Source organism: Nerophis ophidion, linkage group LG26 (genome assembly GCF_033978795.1).
Source record: "Nerophis ophidion isolate RoL-2023_Sa linkage group LG26, RoL_Noph_v1.0, whole genome shotgun sequence".
In the NCBI taxonomy this organism is placed as follows: Eukaryota; Metazoa; Chordata; class Actinopteri; order Syngnathiformes; family Syngnathidae; genus Nerophis; species Nerophis ophidion.
Window position 1 is genome coordinate 15,310,967 of NC_084636.1, and position 16,163 is coordinate 15,327,129.

The 16,163-nt window shown below is 38.9% G+C and overlaps 1 protein-coding gene across 1 annotated transcript in view; it reads left to right on the forward strand.

Annotated features, from left to right (window-relative positions):
- Positions 1 to 15,296, forward strand: part of tm6sf2b (transmembrane 6 superfamily member 2b) — a 74,414-nt gene extending 59,118 nt beyond the window's left edge. The window contains exons 9-10 of the mRNA XM_061887920.1: positions 10,584 to 10,703; positions 15,035 to 15,296. Of these exons, the coding sequence (XP_061743904.1) occupies positions 10,584 to 10,703; positions 15,035 to 15,271 (357 nt within the window). The 3' untranslated portion in view covers positions 15,272 to 15,296. The remainder of the gene's footprint in view (positions 1 to 10,583; positions 10,704 to 15,034) is intronic.
- Positions 15,297 to 16,163: the final 867 nt, after the last annotated feature.

Genomic DNA, 16,163 nt, shown 5'->3' on the forward strand with positions numbered 1-16,163 from the left:
AACCAATGAGAGTCAAACACACACACACACACACACACACACACACACACACACACACACACACACACACACACACTAGGTGTGGGGAAATTTGTCCTTTACGTTTGACCCATCCCCTTGTTAACCCCCTGGGAGGTGAGGGGAGCAGTGAGCAGCAGCGGTGGCCACGCCCGATAATTTTTGGCGATTTAACCCCCAATTCCAACCCTTGATGCTGAGTGCCAAGCAGGGAGGTAATGGGTCCCATTTTTATAGACTCGGCCGGGGTTTGAACTCACGACCTACCGATCTCAGGGCGAACACTCCAACCACTAGGCCACTGAGTAGGCTGGGTTGCCAACCCCTGCTCTATCAAAACCTAAAACTAAACAAAAAAATAAATGCCTTCCGAAAATGTTCTTGGGGGCGTTTATGAATGGCTTTTTTGGCTGGGCACACTTGCATTCATCTCCACCTCAGGCTGAAATAATGAGAACCGCTCCAGTAAGTTGAATCATTTGACGACTTTATGAAGCAGAAAAAATGGCTTTCATGAGGAATATATTTGAAGATAAAGACGACCAAATTCTTTGTAATGATCTAAGTTGACGTGACATATGAGCGGCAAAAAAAAAAATACAGAAAAATGCAAATAATGATTAGCCTTTTCTGTCTTCCTGCTGGGCAGCTCGGTGAAACAGGAGTTAGTGCATGTGCCTTATAATACGAAGGTCCTGGGTTCGATTCCCGGGCTCTGGGTCTTTGTGTTGAGTTTGCATATTCTCCCCCTGACTGTTTGTACTCCGAAATCTTCCCACCTCCAAAGACATGCACCTGGGGATAGGTTGATTGCCAACACTAAATTGGTCATGAGGTGGCGACTTGTCCAGTGTGTACCGAAGGGGACGAGCGGTACAAAAATGGATGGATGGATGTCGTCCTGCTTTAGAAGTGTTAGGGTATTCTGCAATGTTGCGACTGGGGTGTTAAAGTTAATAATTTCGTATTATTCCTTCTCGTTTTAGAAAATAACCTAGCATTTTCTTTGAAAATGATTTAAAACTTCAATAATGTTTTTGGAGTGCATGAGAAAATGAAAAGGAAAATGTACCTCCCATTGTTAAGTTCCACTCTTCTACTCCAAAAAGGACCCACGGACAATTAATGATTTCCAGTTAATCAACTTTTGAAGAATTGTTGGTTTAATTTCAGTTGATCTTCAAATAATCATCAGCAGTTTGTAAACCTTTAAAAACATAGAAACAGAGAATAAGTCTAATTGCAGAGGTATTTTCAAACTATGTTTTACAAATGCTTTTATACCTCTTAATACTTTGAACTTTTTATACAATGTTTTAACTTTTACACGGCAAAAACTGAAAGTAACATTAAATATCTCAGATAAGGGTGATATTTTCTTATTTTCTGTCTGAAAATAAACTTTTTCTCGCTAAGTGGATTTTGTGTTAGTTTTACTTGTTCTAAGGGTTTTGGTCCTAAATGATCTCAGTAAGATATTACAGCTTGTTGCTGAGATTTTGATGACCTATATTGAGTAATACACGCTTGAAACTAGAATATCAAGTGTTGCAAAGCTGTGTCATCAACACTCACAAGTATAAAACTACTTTTTGAAAGTACTAATTTCTTATTTCAAGTTTGAAAAAAAACAAATCATGACTTTGACACAATTGTGTCTTGTAATTAAAAACAGATGATAGCCAAATGGACTTTGCAGTTTTATTTTCAATGAAAGAATAGAAAATATGTATTCATATAGTAGTCCAGTTGGTGTTCATGAGAATATACTTATTTTAAGGTATTTTTGGGTTCATTGAGGTTAGCCAATTTTACTTGTTTTGGATAGTCTTGACAAGTCACACTTTCTTGTTCTTTGGCAGATAATTTTGCTTAGTTCAAACAAAATACCTCTAATTTTTGTATTTTTTCCACTGACTTTTTGCAGTGTATAGCAAGAGTTAAACATAAATGTATCCTTTAAACCACTGAAGAATGTTCTAAAAAACTTTCTACTTATAAATAGATAGATAGTACTTTATTTATTCTTTCAGGAGAGTTCCTTCAGTAAAATGAAAAATTTGTTTTAACTTTAAACAAACCATAAGTTTTGACTTGAAACCTTTTAGCTTAAAATATGGGTGTCAAACTCTGGCCCGCGGGCCAAATTTGGCCCGCCATGTAATTTCATTTGGCCCTTGAGGTAATACCAAATTAACATTAGAGCTGGCCCGCCGGTATTATAACACCGCATTCACCGCTAACACTCATACTTGCCAACCCTCCCGATTTTCAGTGACCCTCTCGAAAGTCTCTTTGGGCAACCATTCTGCCAAATTTCTCCCGATTTCCACCCGGACAACAATATTGGGGGCGTGCCTTAAAGGCACTGCCTCTAGCGTCCTCTACAACCAGTCGTCACGTCCACTTTTCCTCCATTCAAACAGCGTGCCGGCCCCTGTCACATGATAAACACGGCTTCTACACACACACAAGTGAATGCCCTGCATACTTGCTCAACAGCCATTCCGGTCACACGGAGGGTGGCCGCATAAACAACTTTAACACTGTTACAAATATGCGCCACACTGTGAACCCACACCAAACAAGAATGACAAACACATTTCGGGAGAACATCCACACCGTAACAGAACATAAACACAACAGAACAAAAACCCAGAACCCCTTGCGGCACTAACTCTTCCGGGATGCTACAATATACACCCCTTGCTACCACCAAACCCCGCTCACCTGTTATTATATTTTCAAATTTATTAGCCTGTGGAAAAAGTTAATGTTGATGGTTACCTCAGAAGGCTGCATATAGAAAAAGAGGCATTCAATTTTTTTATTCAGATTTTATTTAATATACCATTGATGTTTTTCATTTATTTTGTGAAAGTTGATTTTGCACTATTAAGTTATTTAAGCGTTGCTTGTTCCATATTCAGTGTGAAAGCAAATCAGTGTTGCAAACTGTGCAATAATTAACATTTTATTCAGGCACTTTCTCTTGCTACTTCAAGGCTTGAATGTTTGATTCATTCATTAGTGTTATTTTCAAATGTATTATTAGCCTGTGGAAAAAGTTTATTTGGATATTTACCTCAGAAGGCTGCAAATAGAAAAGAGGCATTCAATTTTTCATCTAAATTTTATTTGATATGCCATTGATATTTTTCAATTATTATTTGAAACTCGATTTTGCATGTCACTATAAGGTTATATAAGCCCTGCTTGTTCAATATTAAATGCAAAAATTGTTTGGTTCCTTATTAAAAGGTAAATTTGTTCAACCTTGGCCCGCGGCTTTGTTCAGTTTGAAATTTTGGCCCACTCTGTGTTTGAGTTTGACACCCCTGGCTTAAACCATTTAACATTTAAAGTTCAGCTTAAACCATTTTAACTTCAGCTTTAAACTGGTCAAGTATGCAATCAATCCTCAAAGTGAAATGCAGCAATGCAGTTGTTTAACTTGAACCCAGCAGTTCAAACAAACAAATGAAGATAATGGAGTAAGCAAATTAAGAAGCTTGCAGGTACAAGTTAAGCCTATCTAAGTGAGCATTTCGATGGTCATTAAATGAACAAGCATATTCATCGACCATTTGTGTCGGCAGAAACTTGTAGAGTAGATCCTGCGGTTGTGGCTGCTTGCTGTTCTTCTTTGAATACAGCTTGTTTGCTGAAGGTGCCTTCAATCAGTAATTTGGCGGCCATTTTACCTTGGCATTCTGGGAATTGTAGTTTAAAATGATTTTGACCATATAGGGCAGTGGTTCTCAACCTTTTTTCAGTGATGTACCCCCTGTGAGCATTTTTTAAATTTAAATACCCCCTAATCAGAGCAAAGCATTTTAGTTGTAAAAAAGAGATAAATAAGTCAAATACAACACTATGTCATCAGTTTCTGATTTATTAAATTGTATAACAGTGCAAAATATTGCTCATTTGTAGTGGTCTTTCTTGAACTTATTTGGAAAAAAAAGATATAAAACTAACTAAAAACTTGTTGAAAAATAAACAAGTGGAAATCTTTATATATAACAAAGATTTCTACACATAGAAGTAATCATCAACTTAAAGTGGCCTCTTTGGGGATTGTAATAGAGATCCAACTGGATTCATGAAGTTAATTCCAAACATTTCTTTACAAAAAAAGTAATCTTTTACATCACTATTTATGGAACATGTCCACAAAAAAAATCTAGCTGTCAACACTGAATATTGCATTGTTGTATTTCTTTTTACAGTTTGTGAACTTACATTCATATTTTGTTGAAGTATTATTCAATAAATACGTTTATAAAGGATTTTTGAAATGTTGCTATTTTTAGAATATTTTTTTTAAATCTCACGTAACCCTTGGCATACTTTCAAGTACTCCCGGGGGTACGTGTACCCCCATTTGAGAACCACTGATATAGCGCATGGAATACTGACACTTCTGAGTTTTTAACTCCACTCGTTTATAATATATTAGTTTCAACTTGGTACTGGTCTGGAGCCCAGGATGCACTACTAAATTTGCCACTTGCCAAGATCTTAATTTGAATTGGATTTATTTCCCTAGTTTTAGAAGCTACAGGGGTGTCCATCTCATTTTAGCTCAGGGGCCGCATGGAGGAAAATCTGTGCACACACGGGCCGGATTATTAAAATTGTGGCATTTAAATAAAAAAACAAAGACACCTTCCGATTGTTTTATTTGTCTTACTTTGGCCGAAAATAGAACACACACATTCTGAAAATATTACAATAAAAATATGGAAAAAAATACCGGCAGCAAAGTTTAGATCCATGCAGGAAAGAAGAAAGTGAATGAATGTTTAGAACTGAATAAATCTACATATGTATGCAAAGGATTTTTCTTTTGTATGATTTTTTTTTAATGAATTAAGTGACATTTATGACAACCTTTTTCCAAAACATAATATAAATTGTGAGATAACAGGATAATGCATACATTCATCATTTGTTTTCAAAGCGGTTACAAAAAATTGGGTCTCCAAAAATTGACTGTGGGACCCCATTTTTATGACTTGATGGGGTCCCTGGGACCCCATTTTGAAAATTCCAAACGCCAACACTGATTGAGTATTGGTAGCATGCAAAAATGCAGCAGGCGGCTGTGGCCTGCGGGCTGGTTCTAGTACTAATCAAATATAATCATTCGCTATGATACCCCTGTTCTGCATCATAATCTTAATTGTAGCATGAATGTTGTCTATTTTAGTTTCAAAATATAAAAATTGAGAAAAAAACTTCTAATAAGATATTTTGGTTTCCCTATCATAGAAAAAAATATATAGATATATAACATTTTTTTTTTACAGATTCTGCAACATCCCAAGGATGCTTGATTGTAGAATTGCATGTTGAATAATGCTTGTTATCAGGTTAAAATACTCATTGTTCAAAAACAAACAAACAATAAAAAAAATACAAAAATGAGGGGTATTTTATTTCAACTAAGAAATATTGTCTGCCAATAGAACAAGAACATTTGTCTTGTCAAGACTTTCCAAAACAAGTACAATTAGTTAACCGCAATGAACCCAAAAATACCTTAAAATAAGTATGGTCTCACTAATAACAAGTGCACTTCTCGTTAAAAAAAAAATACCTTTTTGCTCAATATGTTGAAAAATATTCTTAAATTAAGTAAATGCTAATGCCATTATCTTACATAATGATATGCATTCGGCGTCATGATTTTTTCATGTTTGAAGTTCAAAATGATTACTTTACAAAAGTAGTTTTATACTTAAGTGTTAATGACACAGCTTTGCATCAGTTGATATTCCAGTTTCAAGCATGTTTTACTCAATATAGGTCATACAATCTCAGCAACAGGCTGTAATATCTTACGGAGTTCATTTAGGACCGACCAAAACCCTTAAAACAAGTAAAACACTAACATAAAATCTGCTTAGTGAGAAGATTTATCTTATCAGACACAAAATAAGCAAATAGCACCCTTATTTGAGATATTTAATCTTACTTAGATTTCAGTTTTTGCAGTGTAGATAAGCATATCAAAATCAAATCTGATAAAGTAAAATAACCATCTTCATGATGAGCAGATAATTTCACTCATTTTAAGTATTTCTTTCCTAAAATATAGTTTGCAAAGTGCAGGGTCTGGAAACAGAGCTTCAGGTAAAATCCCTTTAATTAGGTCAGACAAAACAACAAGTAGTGCAGCAGGCAAGTGCATAAAAGAGAAAAGACGCACAGGGAGGACAAGGAACGCTCTGCTGCAAATCGAGGTCCAAAGCAAAATAAGCCAGTGCCATCTACAGGATAGGGGCTGACATAAAAAGCATCCTGATTGGCAACCAGAGAGGCGTTTCCCAATTGCCAATTAGGGAGTGCCAATGAGGGAGCCAGGGCTCAGACGACAGAAATGGTGGTGGCAAACAGGAAGTGTAAATAAAAAATAAGAACGCTGGTCAGAAAATGGAGAAACAATAAAAGTTTAAGACAGTCATGAAATATCATACAACAGAACCAATGTTGTGCTAAACCCAAAACCAGTGAAGTTGGCACGATGTGTAAATGGTAAATAGAAACAGAATATGAGGATTTGCAAATCCTTTCCAATTTATATTCAATCGAATAGACTGCAAAGACAAGATATTTAACATTCGAACTGAGAAACAAATTTTTCTTTTAACTTAGAATTTAATGGCAGCAACACATTGCAAAAAAGTTGGCTCAGGAGCATTTTTTACCACTGTGTTACATGGCCTTTGAGGTTAATGGTATATAACAAGGATGTCAAACCCAAGGCAAACACCTGGAAATGATATGTGTCAATAAAGTACTTTATATTTTATCACTAAATGTAATTGATTTTTTTTTATTTTGACAGAAAAAATATGTATTGCATGCCTTTTAAACTTTAAAACGATCCAATGTTGCAACAAACTTTCCCAAAATGTTTGTCGACATAAAAATTCAAAAAATAAATATCTGCTTGACTTATGATTTTACAGCAAACTACCCATCAAATTAATACAAATGACAAAACATTTTACAGTGTTTTTTTTTTTACAGCATATTAGTGTAAATAAAAAAAAAACAAAAAAACAATTTGTGTTAAAATGTTCTTGATCGAGCTGCCACATTTTTACTGTAAAAACTGTTCAACGGTGTATTACTGTAAATGGAAAAACAACTAGTTTTAACGGTAGAAAAACTGGCAGCTACGTTGCCAGAATAAAAAAAGGAACTTGCACCGTTTTTCCATTAACAATATAATGTAAAAAATGTTATAGTAAAAGTTTGCATGTCCTCTCCGTGAACGCGTGGCTTCCCTCCGGGTACTCCGGCTTTCTCCCACCTCCAAAGACATGCACCTGGGGATAGGTTGATTGGCAACACTAAATTGGCCCTAGTGTTTGAATGTGAGTGCGAATGTTGTCTGTCTATCTGTGTTGGCCCTGCGATGAGGTGGCGACTTGTCCAGGGTGTACACTGCCTTCCGCCCGATTGTAGCTGAGATAGGCACCAGCGCCCCCTGTGATCCCAAAGGGTATAAGCGGTAGAAAATGGATGGATGGAAATTCTGGCAACTAAGCTGCCAGCTTTTTCAGTCAAAAACAAAACAGTGGTATTGTTTTTATATATACCGTAAAATGTAAGAAATGAAAAAAAAAAACACTATTTTACAGTAACATTTTGTAAATGTATAGTTTTTACTGTAAAATCGACAGTCCAATTAGAAAATATTTGGAAACACTTTAGTATGGGGAACACATATTCACCATTAATCAGTTGCTTATTAACATGGAAAATAGTAACATATTGGCTCTTGATTAGATATCATTAAGTACTTATTAATGCTTTATTCTGCAACCAGTGTAATGGTTTGCAAAGGGAGTGTTGAGGGTTAGAAAAATTCTCCCGGGTGGAATGAAAAGAAAAAAACATCTTGAGAAGGGCAAAGGAGGAAGAAGAAAAAATAAAAAAAATGTCACCGGGGCGGAGCTAAAGAAAAAAAAAAAACTGCGCCCAGGTCCTATATAATTTGGCGGGAACTTACTGTTATGCTTTGTAAGGGGAGTGACGGCAAATGGACACCAGGTGGCAGTAGAGTACAGAGCTTTATTATATAACGTGTGGAGTTCCCCAGGGTTCGGTCCTTGGCCCTGCACTCTTCAGCATCTACATGCTGCCGCTAGGTGACATCATACGCAAATACGGTAATAGCTTTCACTGTTATGCTGATGACACCCAACTCTACATGCCCCTAAAGCTGACCAACACGCCGGATTGTAGTCAGCTGGAGGCGTGTCTTAATGAAATTAAACAATGGATGTCCGCTAACTTTTTGCAACTTAATGCCAAAAAAACGGAAATGCTGATTATCGGTCCTGCTAGACACCGAACTCTATTTAATAATACAACTCTAACATTTGACAACCAAACAATTAAACAAGGCGACACGGTAAAGAATCTGGGTATTATCTTCGACCCAACTCTCTCCTTTGAGGCACACATTAAAAGCGTTACTAAAACGGCCTTCTTTCATCTCCGTAACATCGCTAAAATTCGCTCCATTCTGTCCACTAAAGACGCTGAGATCATTATCCATGCGTTTGTTACGTCTCGCCTCGACTACTGTAACGTATTATTTTCGGGTCTCCCCATGTCTAGCATTAAAAGATTACAGTTGGTACAAAATGCGGCTGCTAGACTTTTGACAAGAACAAGAAAGTTTGATCACATTACGCCTGTACTGGCTCACCTGCACTGGCTTCCTGTGCACTTAAGATGTGACTTTAAGGTTTTACTACTTACGTATAAAATACTACACGGTCTAGCTCCATCCTATCTTGCCGATTGTATTGTACCATATGTCCCGGCAAGAAATCTGCGATCAAAGGACTCCGGCTTGTTAGTGATTCCCAAAGCCCAAAAAAAGTCTGCGGGCTATAGAGCGTTTTCCGTTCGGGCTCCAGTACTCTGGAATGCCCTCCCGGTAACAGTTCGAGATGCCACCTCAGTAGAAGCATTTAAGTCTCACCTTAAAACTCATTTGTATACTCTAGCCTTTAAATAGACTCCCTTTTTAGACCAGTTGATCTGCCGTTTCTTTTCTTTTTCTTCTATGTCCCACTCTCCCGTGTGGAGGGGGTCCGGTCCGATCCGGTGGCCATGTACTGCTCGCCTGTGTATCGGCTAGGGACATCTCTGCACTGCTGGTCCGCCTACGCTTGGGATGGTTTCCTGCTGGCTCCGCTGTGAACGGGACTCTCGCTGCTGTGTCTTGGATCCTCTTTGGACTGGACTCTCGCGACTGTGTTGTATCCATTGTGGATTGAACTTTCACAGTATCATGTTAGACCCGCTCGACATCCATTGCTTTCCTCCTCTCTAAGGTTCTCATAGTCATCATTGTCACTGACGTCCCACTGGGTCATTATTGTCACCAATGTCCCACTGGGTGTGAGTTTTCCTTGCCCTTATATGGGCCTACCGAGGATGTCGTGGTGGTTTGTGCAGCCCTTTGATACACTAGTGATTTAGGGCTATATAAGTAAACATTGATTGATTGATTGATATATAGTAAATATATATATAATACTACTAATAATAATAATAATCAATTATACAACTATAGAATGATGTGTGTCAAAAATCCAAGAGTGTGTATGGTGTAAGACTAAGCCAAGTATTTAATTGGAGCGTTTTACCATAAGTGTTGGAGACGTGGTGCTGTCAGACAAGGGCAAGGCAGGCAGGATTGTTCAGGGGAGGAAACGGGGCCGATAGGCAGGAGCGAGTCGTCGTAGTCCGGGGGCGAACGAGAGATACAGTCCAGATCCAGGGCAACGGAAGGGAAAAACTGCGGAAAACAAGGAAGAACAAACAAGGATGTCAGAACACGAGGGAAAAGGCGCAGAGAGAGAGAGCATAAGCTTTACGGTATCCGATTAGAGAACTAAGTTTCCGTGCCGATCTTTGGGTCCACTGCTCTTTTATTCAGCATGCCCTCATCAGTACCAGGTGAGCAGATTGGAAAATGAGTGCAGGCTTGTCGCTGCGTGGACCTGCTACGCTAAGCGTGAGCGTGTCCGGGTGTGCTTTCACCTCTGGGTGGAACGGCAGCGGAGAAGACGCAGACTGCGCGTGTGCCACAACAACCAGTAAGCCATTAACCAAGAGTCTTCCCTTATTAACCTCAGAGTTATTGCTTATTAGTAACCTTAACCCTAACCCTTATGTTCCCCTAGTGTCCAAATAACTCTAAATTAAGTCTTTGTTACTTTAATAAGCAACTCATTAATGGTGAATAGGTTCCCCATACTAAAGTGTTACCAAATATTCATATAATTAATAATGAAATCCAGAGGCAAATGCATACATTATTCGCTGTTACAAGCGGCCCTCTGATGGCAGCCATAACTGCGATGTGGCCCTCAATGAAAACCAGTTTGACATCCCCGATATAGAATTGTAAATTTGACCATTTACAGTATTATCCTGATTTGAATTTTTACATGGAAAATCTCACTTCACTTTTAGACACTATTTTGCAGCTTCTTTTACGTCATGTATCCATGTTTGTCTGACAGATGCTGCACATGTTCTTCTATGGACTACCACTGCTGGGGGCGTTTGTTTACGGTCTCCTGAAGCCAGGCTGCACATGGATGTCTGACTGGACTATCTTTTTTTCAGGAGCAATGATTCAGGTACGACTATGAGGCAGTGGTATGCCGTCTGGGCCAGCAAAGCCTTCTCTGCTGGCCTAAGATAACCAGAAATCATGATTATAATTAAAGATAGAAAATATTCTTTTTATCTACTTTCCCTAAATATCTAAAAGTATATACATGAACGGGCACATACAGTTGAGAGACAGTTGCGATAGCCAATCAGATCACAAGTACTTGTCAGAAAGGCCTTCTAGCTGACAATTACGAGTCCTGTGATCAGATATTCACTTGGACCGTTAGCGGATGAATTTGAGAACACATAGTTGATAGACAGTTGCAATAGCCAATCAGATCACAAGTTGTTGACAGTAGCCTATCTAGGTTCCAAAGTGAGTGTCATTCCAAATGGAGTATCCAATCACAAGTTACAATTTAGCAGGAAGCAGGAAGTGTTGCACAGTAGCCACACCGGGATAACAGAGAAGGAGAACAGAACGTTGATTAGGTGGCAGATACAGTCGTGGTCAGAAGTTTACATACACTTTGTTTTATCTGACCACAGAACTTTCCTCCAGAAGGTCTTATCTTTGTCCATGTGAGGTCAGATGAAACAAAAATTGAGCTGTTTGGCCACAATACCCAGCAATATCTTTGGAGGGGAAAAGGTGAGGCCTTTAATCCCAGGAACACCACTGGTATAATCTAGCATGGTGGTGATAGTACTATGCTCTGGGCCTGTTTTGCTGCCAAAAAAGTGCTTTACAGGTAGTAAACGGGACAATGAAAAATGGAGGATTACCTCCAAATTCTTCAGGACAACCTAAAATCATCAGCCCGGAGGTTGGGTCTTGGGCGCAGTTGGGTGTTCTAATAGGACAATGACCCAAACACACGTAAAAAGTGGTAAAGGAATGGCTAAATCAGGCTAGAATTGAGGTTTTAGAATGGCCTTTTCCCAAAGTCCTGACTAAAGGCCTACTGAAATGAGATGTTCTTATTTAAACGGGGATAGCAGGTCCATTCTATGTGTCATACTTAATCATTTCACGATATTGCCATATTTTTGCTGAAATGATTTAGTAGAGAACATCGACCATTAAATTCGCAACTTTTGGTCGCTAATAAAAAAACCCTTGCCTTTACCTGAAGTAGCAGACGATGACGCCACCGGTGTGAGGGCTCCTCACATCCTCACATTGTTTATAAAGGGAGCCTCCAGCAGCAAGAGCTATTCGGACCGAGAAAGCGACAATTTCCCCATTAATTTGAGCGAGGATGAGAGATTCGTGGATGAGGAAATTTAGAGTGAAGGACTAGAAAAGAAGAAGAAAAAAAAAAAGTAAAAAAAAAAAAGGCGATTGCATTGGGAACGATTCAGATGTTTTTAGACACATTTACTAGGATAATTCTGGAAAATCCCTTATCTTTCTATTGTGTTGCTAGTGTTTTAGTGAGTTAAATAGTACCTGATAGTCGGAGGGGTGTGTCAACGGGTGTGTTGACGCCAGTCTCAGAAAAGTTACGAAGCTGCAGCAGGACAGAAGCTCCGCTGATCTCCGGTAAGAGGTGACTTTTTACCACAATTTTCTCACCGAAACTTGCCGGTTGACATGTGGTCGGGATCCATGTTTGCGTGACTGCTCTGATCCATAGTAAAGCTTCACCTCCGGGAATTTTAAACAAGGAAACACCATGTGTTTGTGTGGCTAAAAGCTTCCCACCTCCATCTTTCTACTTTGACTTCTCCATTATTAATTGAACAAATTGCCAAATATTCAGCAACACAGATATCCAAAATACTGTGTAATTGCGTGAGGAAAAGAGACGACTTTTAGCCGCAAGTGGTGCTGGGCTAATATGTCCCCTCCAACCAATAACGTCACAAACACGCGTCATCATTCCGCGACGTTTTCAACAGGAAACTCCACGGGAAATTTAAAATTGTAATTTAGTAAACTAAACCGGCCGTATTGGCATGTGTTGCAATGTTAATATTTCATCATTGATATATAAACTATCAGACTGCGTGGTCGGTATAAGTGGGTTTCAGTAGGCCTTTAAACGTGTGGACAATGCTGAAGAAACAAGTTCATGTCAGAAAACCAACACATTTAGCTGAACTACACCAATTTTGTCGAGAAGAGTGGTCAACAAAATCAACCACAAGCTTGCCAGAAGCTTGTGGATGGCTACCAAAAGCGCCTTATTGCAGTGAAACTTGCCAAGGGACAAGTAATAAAATATTAACATTGCTGTATGTATACTTTTGACCCAGCAGATTTGCTCACATTTTCAGTAGACCCATAACAAATTCATAAAAGAACCAAACATCATGCATGTTTTTTGTGACCACGAAGTATGTGCTCCAATCACTCTATCACAAATAATTAAGAGTTGTAGAAAAGATTGGAAACTCAAGACAGCCATGACATTATGTTCTTTACAATTGTATGTAAACTTTTGACCACGACTGTATATATTTGCAAGGCCATTTTCAAGAAGGATATTTAAAGAGAAACTACATCTTGTGAGACGATGTCAGCCAACTCCAGAAGCTAGCTCAGCTGTTCTGGCGATGAAATGGGGAAATAGGTCGAATAGCTCCTACAAATTGCGAGTTACTGCGATGAGGTGGCGACTTGTCCAGGGTGTACCCCGCCTACCGCCTGGATGCAGCTGAGAAAGGCTCCAGCGCCCCCCGCGACTCCAAAGGGAATAAGCTGTAGAAAATGGATGGATGAATATTGTGAATTAAAATTAAATTTTTTCTCGTTTGATATGTTTTTGCAATTTTACATTTTCACAGCACCAAATAAGATATGTTTTAATTGCTGATGCGTTCTAATTGATTTTTAAATGCCCGTTTTGTACACTGTTGATGTGTTTCAATGCCAAGTAGTGTGTAAATGTATTCCTGTATAGTATTTCTCCAGCAATGGTCATGTGGTGACATCAATGATGGTATTTTGGGAGGTATTCATTGAAGTCGGCAATCACTGAAGGCCTAGGTGGAAAACGCACTGACATCCACCGTAATGATAGAATATAGAATAGAATAGAGTTTTATTGTCATTATTGCAGTGAACAGGTTCAGAGAACAACGAAATTGGAGCAAATCCCCTAAGGTGCATATACAATATGGCAGTGGTTCCAAATGGGGGTATGCGTACCCCTGGGTGTACTGAAGGTATGCCAAGGGGTACGTGAGATTTTTAAAAAATATTCTAAAAATAGCAACAATTCAAAAATCCTTACTAATATATTTATTGAATAATACTTCAACAAAATATGAATGTAAGTTCATAAACTGTGAAAAGAAATGCAACAATGCAATATTCAGTGTTGACAACTAGGTTTTTTGTGGACATGTTCCATAAATATTGATGTTAAAAACTTCTTTTTTTGTGAAGAATTTTTTAGAATTAAGGGCACTTTAAGTTGAGGATTACTTCTATGTGTAGAAATCTTTATTTATAATTTAATCACTGGTTTATTTTTCAACAAGTGTTTAGTTATTTTCATATCTTTTTTTCCAAATAGTTCAAGAAAGACCACTACAAATGAGCAATATTTTGCACTGTTATACAATTTAATAGATCAGAAACTGATGACATAGTGCTGTATTTTACTTCTTTATCTCTTTTTTTCAACCAAAAATGCCTTACTCTGATTAGGGGGTACTTCAATTAAAAAAAAAAAATGCTCACAGGGGTACATCACTGAAAAAAGGTTGAGAACCACTGCAATATGGTAATATAAATAGTAAAAAAAAGATGGAAATAAGAGATGTATCTATATATATATGTATATATATATATATATCCACACACATGCATATATGCATACATATGAATATACATACACACATACATATAACATTATTGCACATTATAGTCCAAGACATGACACATGAGGACATGATGGACATATTGTGCTCACTCAGTGCCTGTTTAATGCTAGTATGGCTCTTGGGTAAAAGCTGTTTTTTAGTTTATTTGTGCCAGGTACCAAGGATACCAAGTACAGGAGCGCATTTAATCCATACTATGATTACATCAATATTTTTTGTAATATTTTTTCTTTTAAAATTCTTATTGTATTCATAAACTCAGGAAATACGGCCTTGGACATATGAGGACTTTAAATATGACCGATGTATGATCCTGTAACTACTTGCTATCAGATTTATACATCAATGTGTGGTATCATGCAAAACTAATGCAAAGTATCCAAACAGGATACATTGTCAGCAAACAGAAGGTTGCCCCGTTATAGCGTTGACCCATTGTGGGGTTTTAAAGCGTTATATCCGCCAAACAATTCAGTAAAATTCATGAATCAAAAACTAACCTCTTTGTTGTCCACAGTGCCAGTGGGCTCACATTGGGGGGTCCTTCCATCCTCACACCCAGGCTCCGTTTCGTGTCCCAAACGATGTCTTCTACCACGTTCTGGCAGCCAACTTGCTGTACGCTCTCACTCCGCTCCTGGTGGCCTTTCGTGTTCGCAGCAACCCGTACTTCTTCCTGAAGATCGCCTCCTTCCCTGGGCAAACTGGTCTGCCAAACAGCGAGGAGAAAGACACCAAGTACAAAGACAAATAGTCAACGTTGTAAAATATGCGATGACTTGAATTGAAAATAAAATGTTATAATTACAACAGATGCACTTTTATGTTGTGCTTCAATGGTTTCTATTTAAAATGCCATCCATCCATCTTCTTCCGCTTATCCGAGGTCGGGTCGCGGGGGCAGCAGCCTAAACAGGGAAGCCTAGACTTCCCTCTCCCAGCCACTTCGTCTAGCTCTTCCCGGGGGATCCCGAGGCATTCCCAGGCCAGCCGGGAGACATAGTCTTCCCAACGTGTCCTGGGTCTTCCCCGTGGCCTCCTACCGGTTGGACGTGCCCTAAACACCTCCCTCGGGAAGCGTTCGGGTGGCATTCTGACCAGATGGCCGAACCACCTCATCTGGCTCCTCTCGATGTGGAGGAGCAGCGGCTTTACTTTGAGTTCCTCCCGGATGGCAGAGCTTCTCACCCTATCTCTAAGAGAGAGCCCTGCCACCCGGCAGAGGAAACTCATTTCGGCCGCTTGTACCCGTGATCTTCTCCTTTCGGTCATGACCCAAAGCTCATGACCTAAGGTGAGGATGGGAACGTAGATCGACCGGTAAATTGAGAGCTTTGCCTTCCGGCTCAGGTCCTTCTTCACCACACGGATCGGTACAACGTCCGCATTACTGAAGACGCCGCACCGATCCGCACTATATTTAAAATGTGTGGGGGGTCAATTCAATCAAAAATAGAGACTATACATTTTTTACGTTGGGGGTGGGGGCCTGGGGGTAGGAAAAATACTTGTGATATGTTTCACTCATTCATTCAGGAAAGCATTAAAACATGTTCTTACATGGCTTCTTTGCCATTGTTCCCCCTAATGTTTCATGTGTGTGAGTACCGTATTTTTCAGACTATAAGTCAAAGTTTTTTTCATAG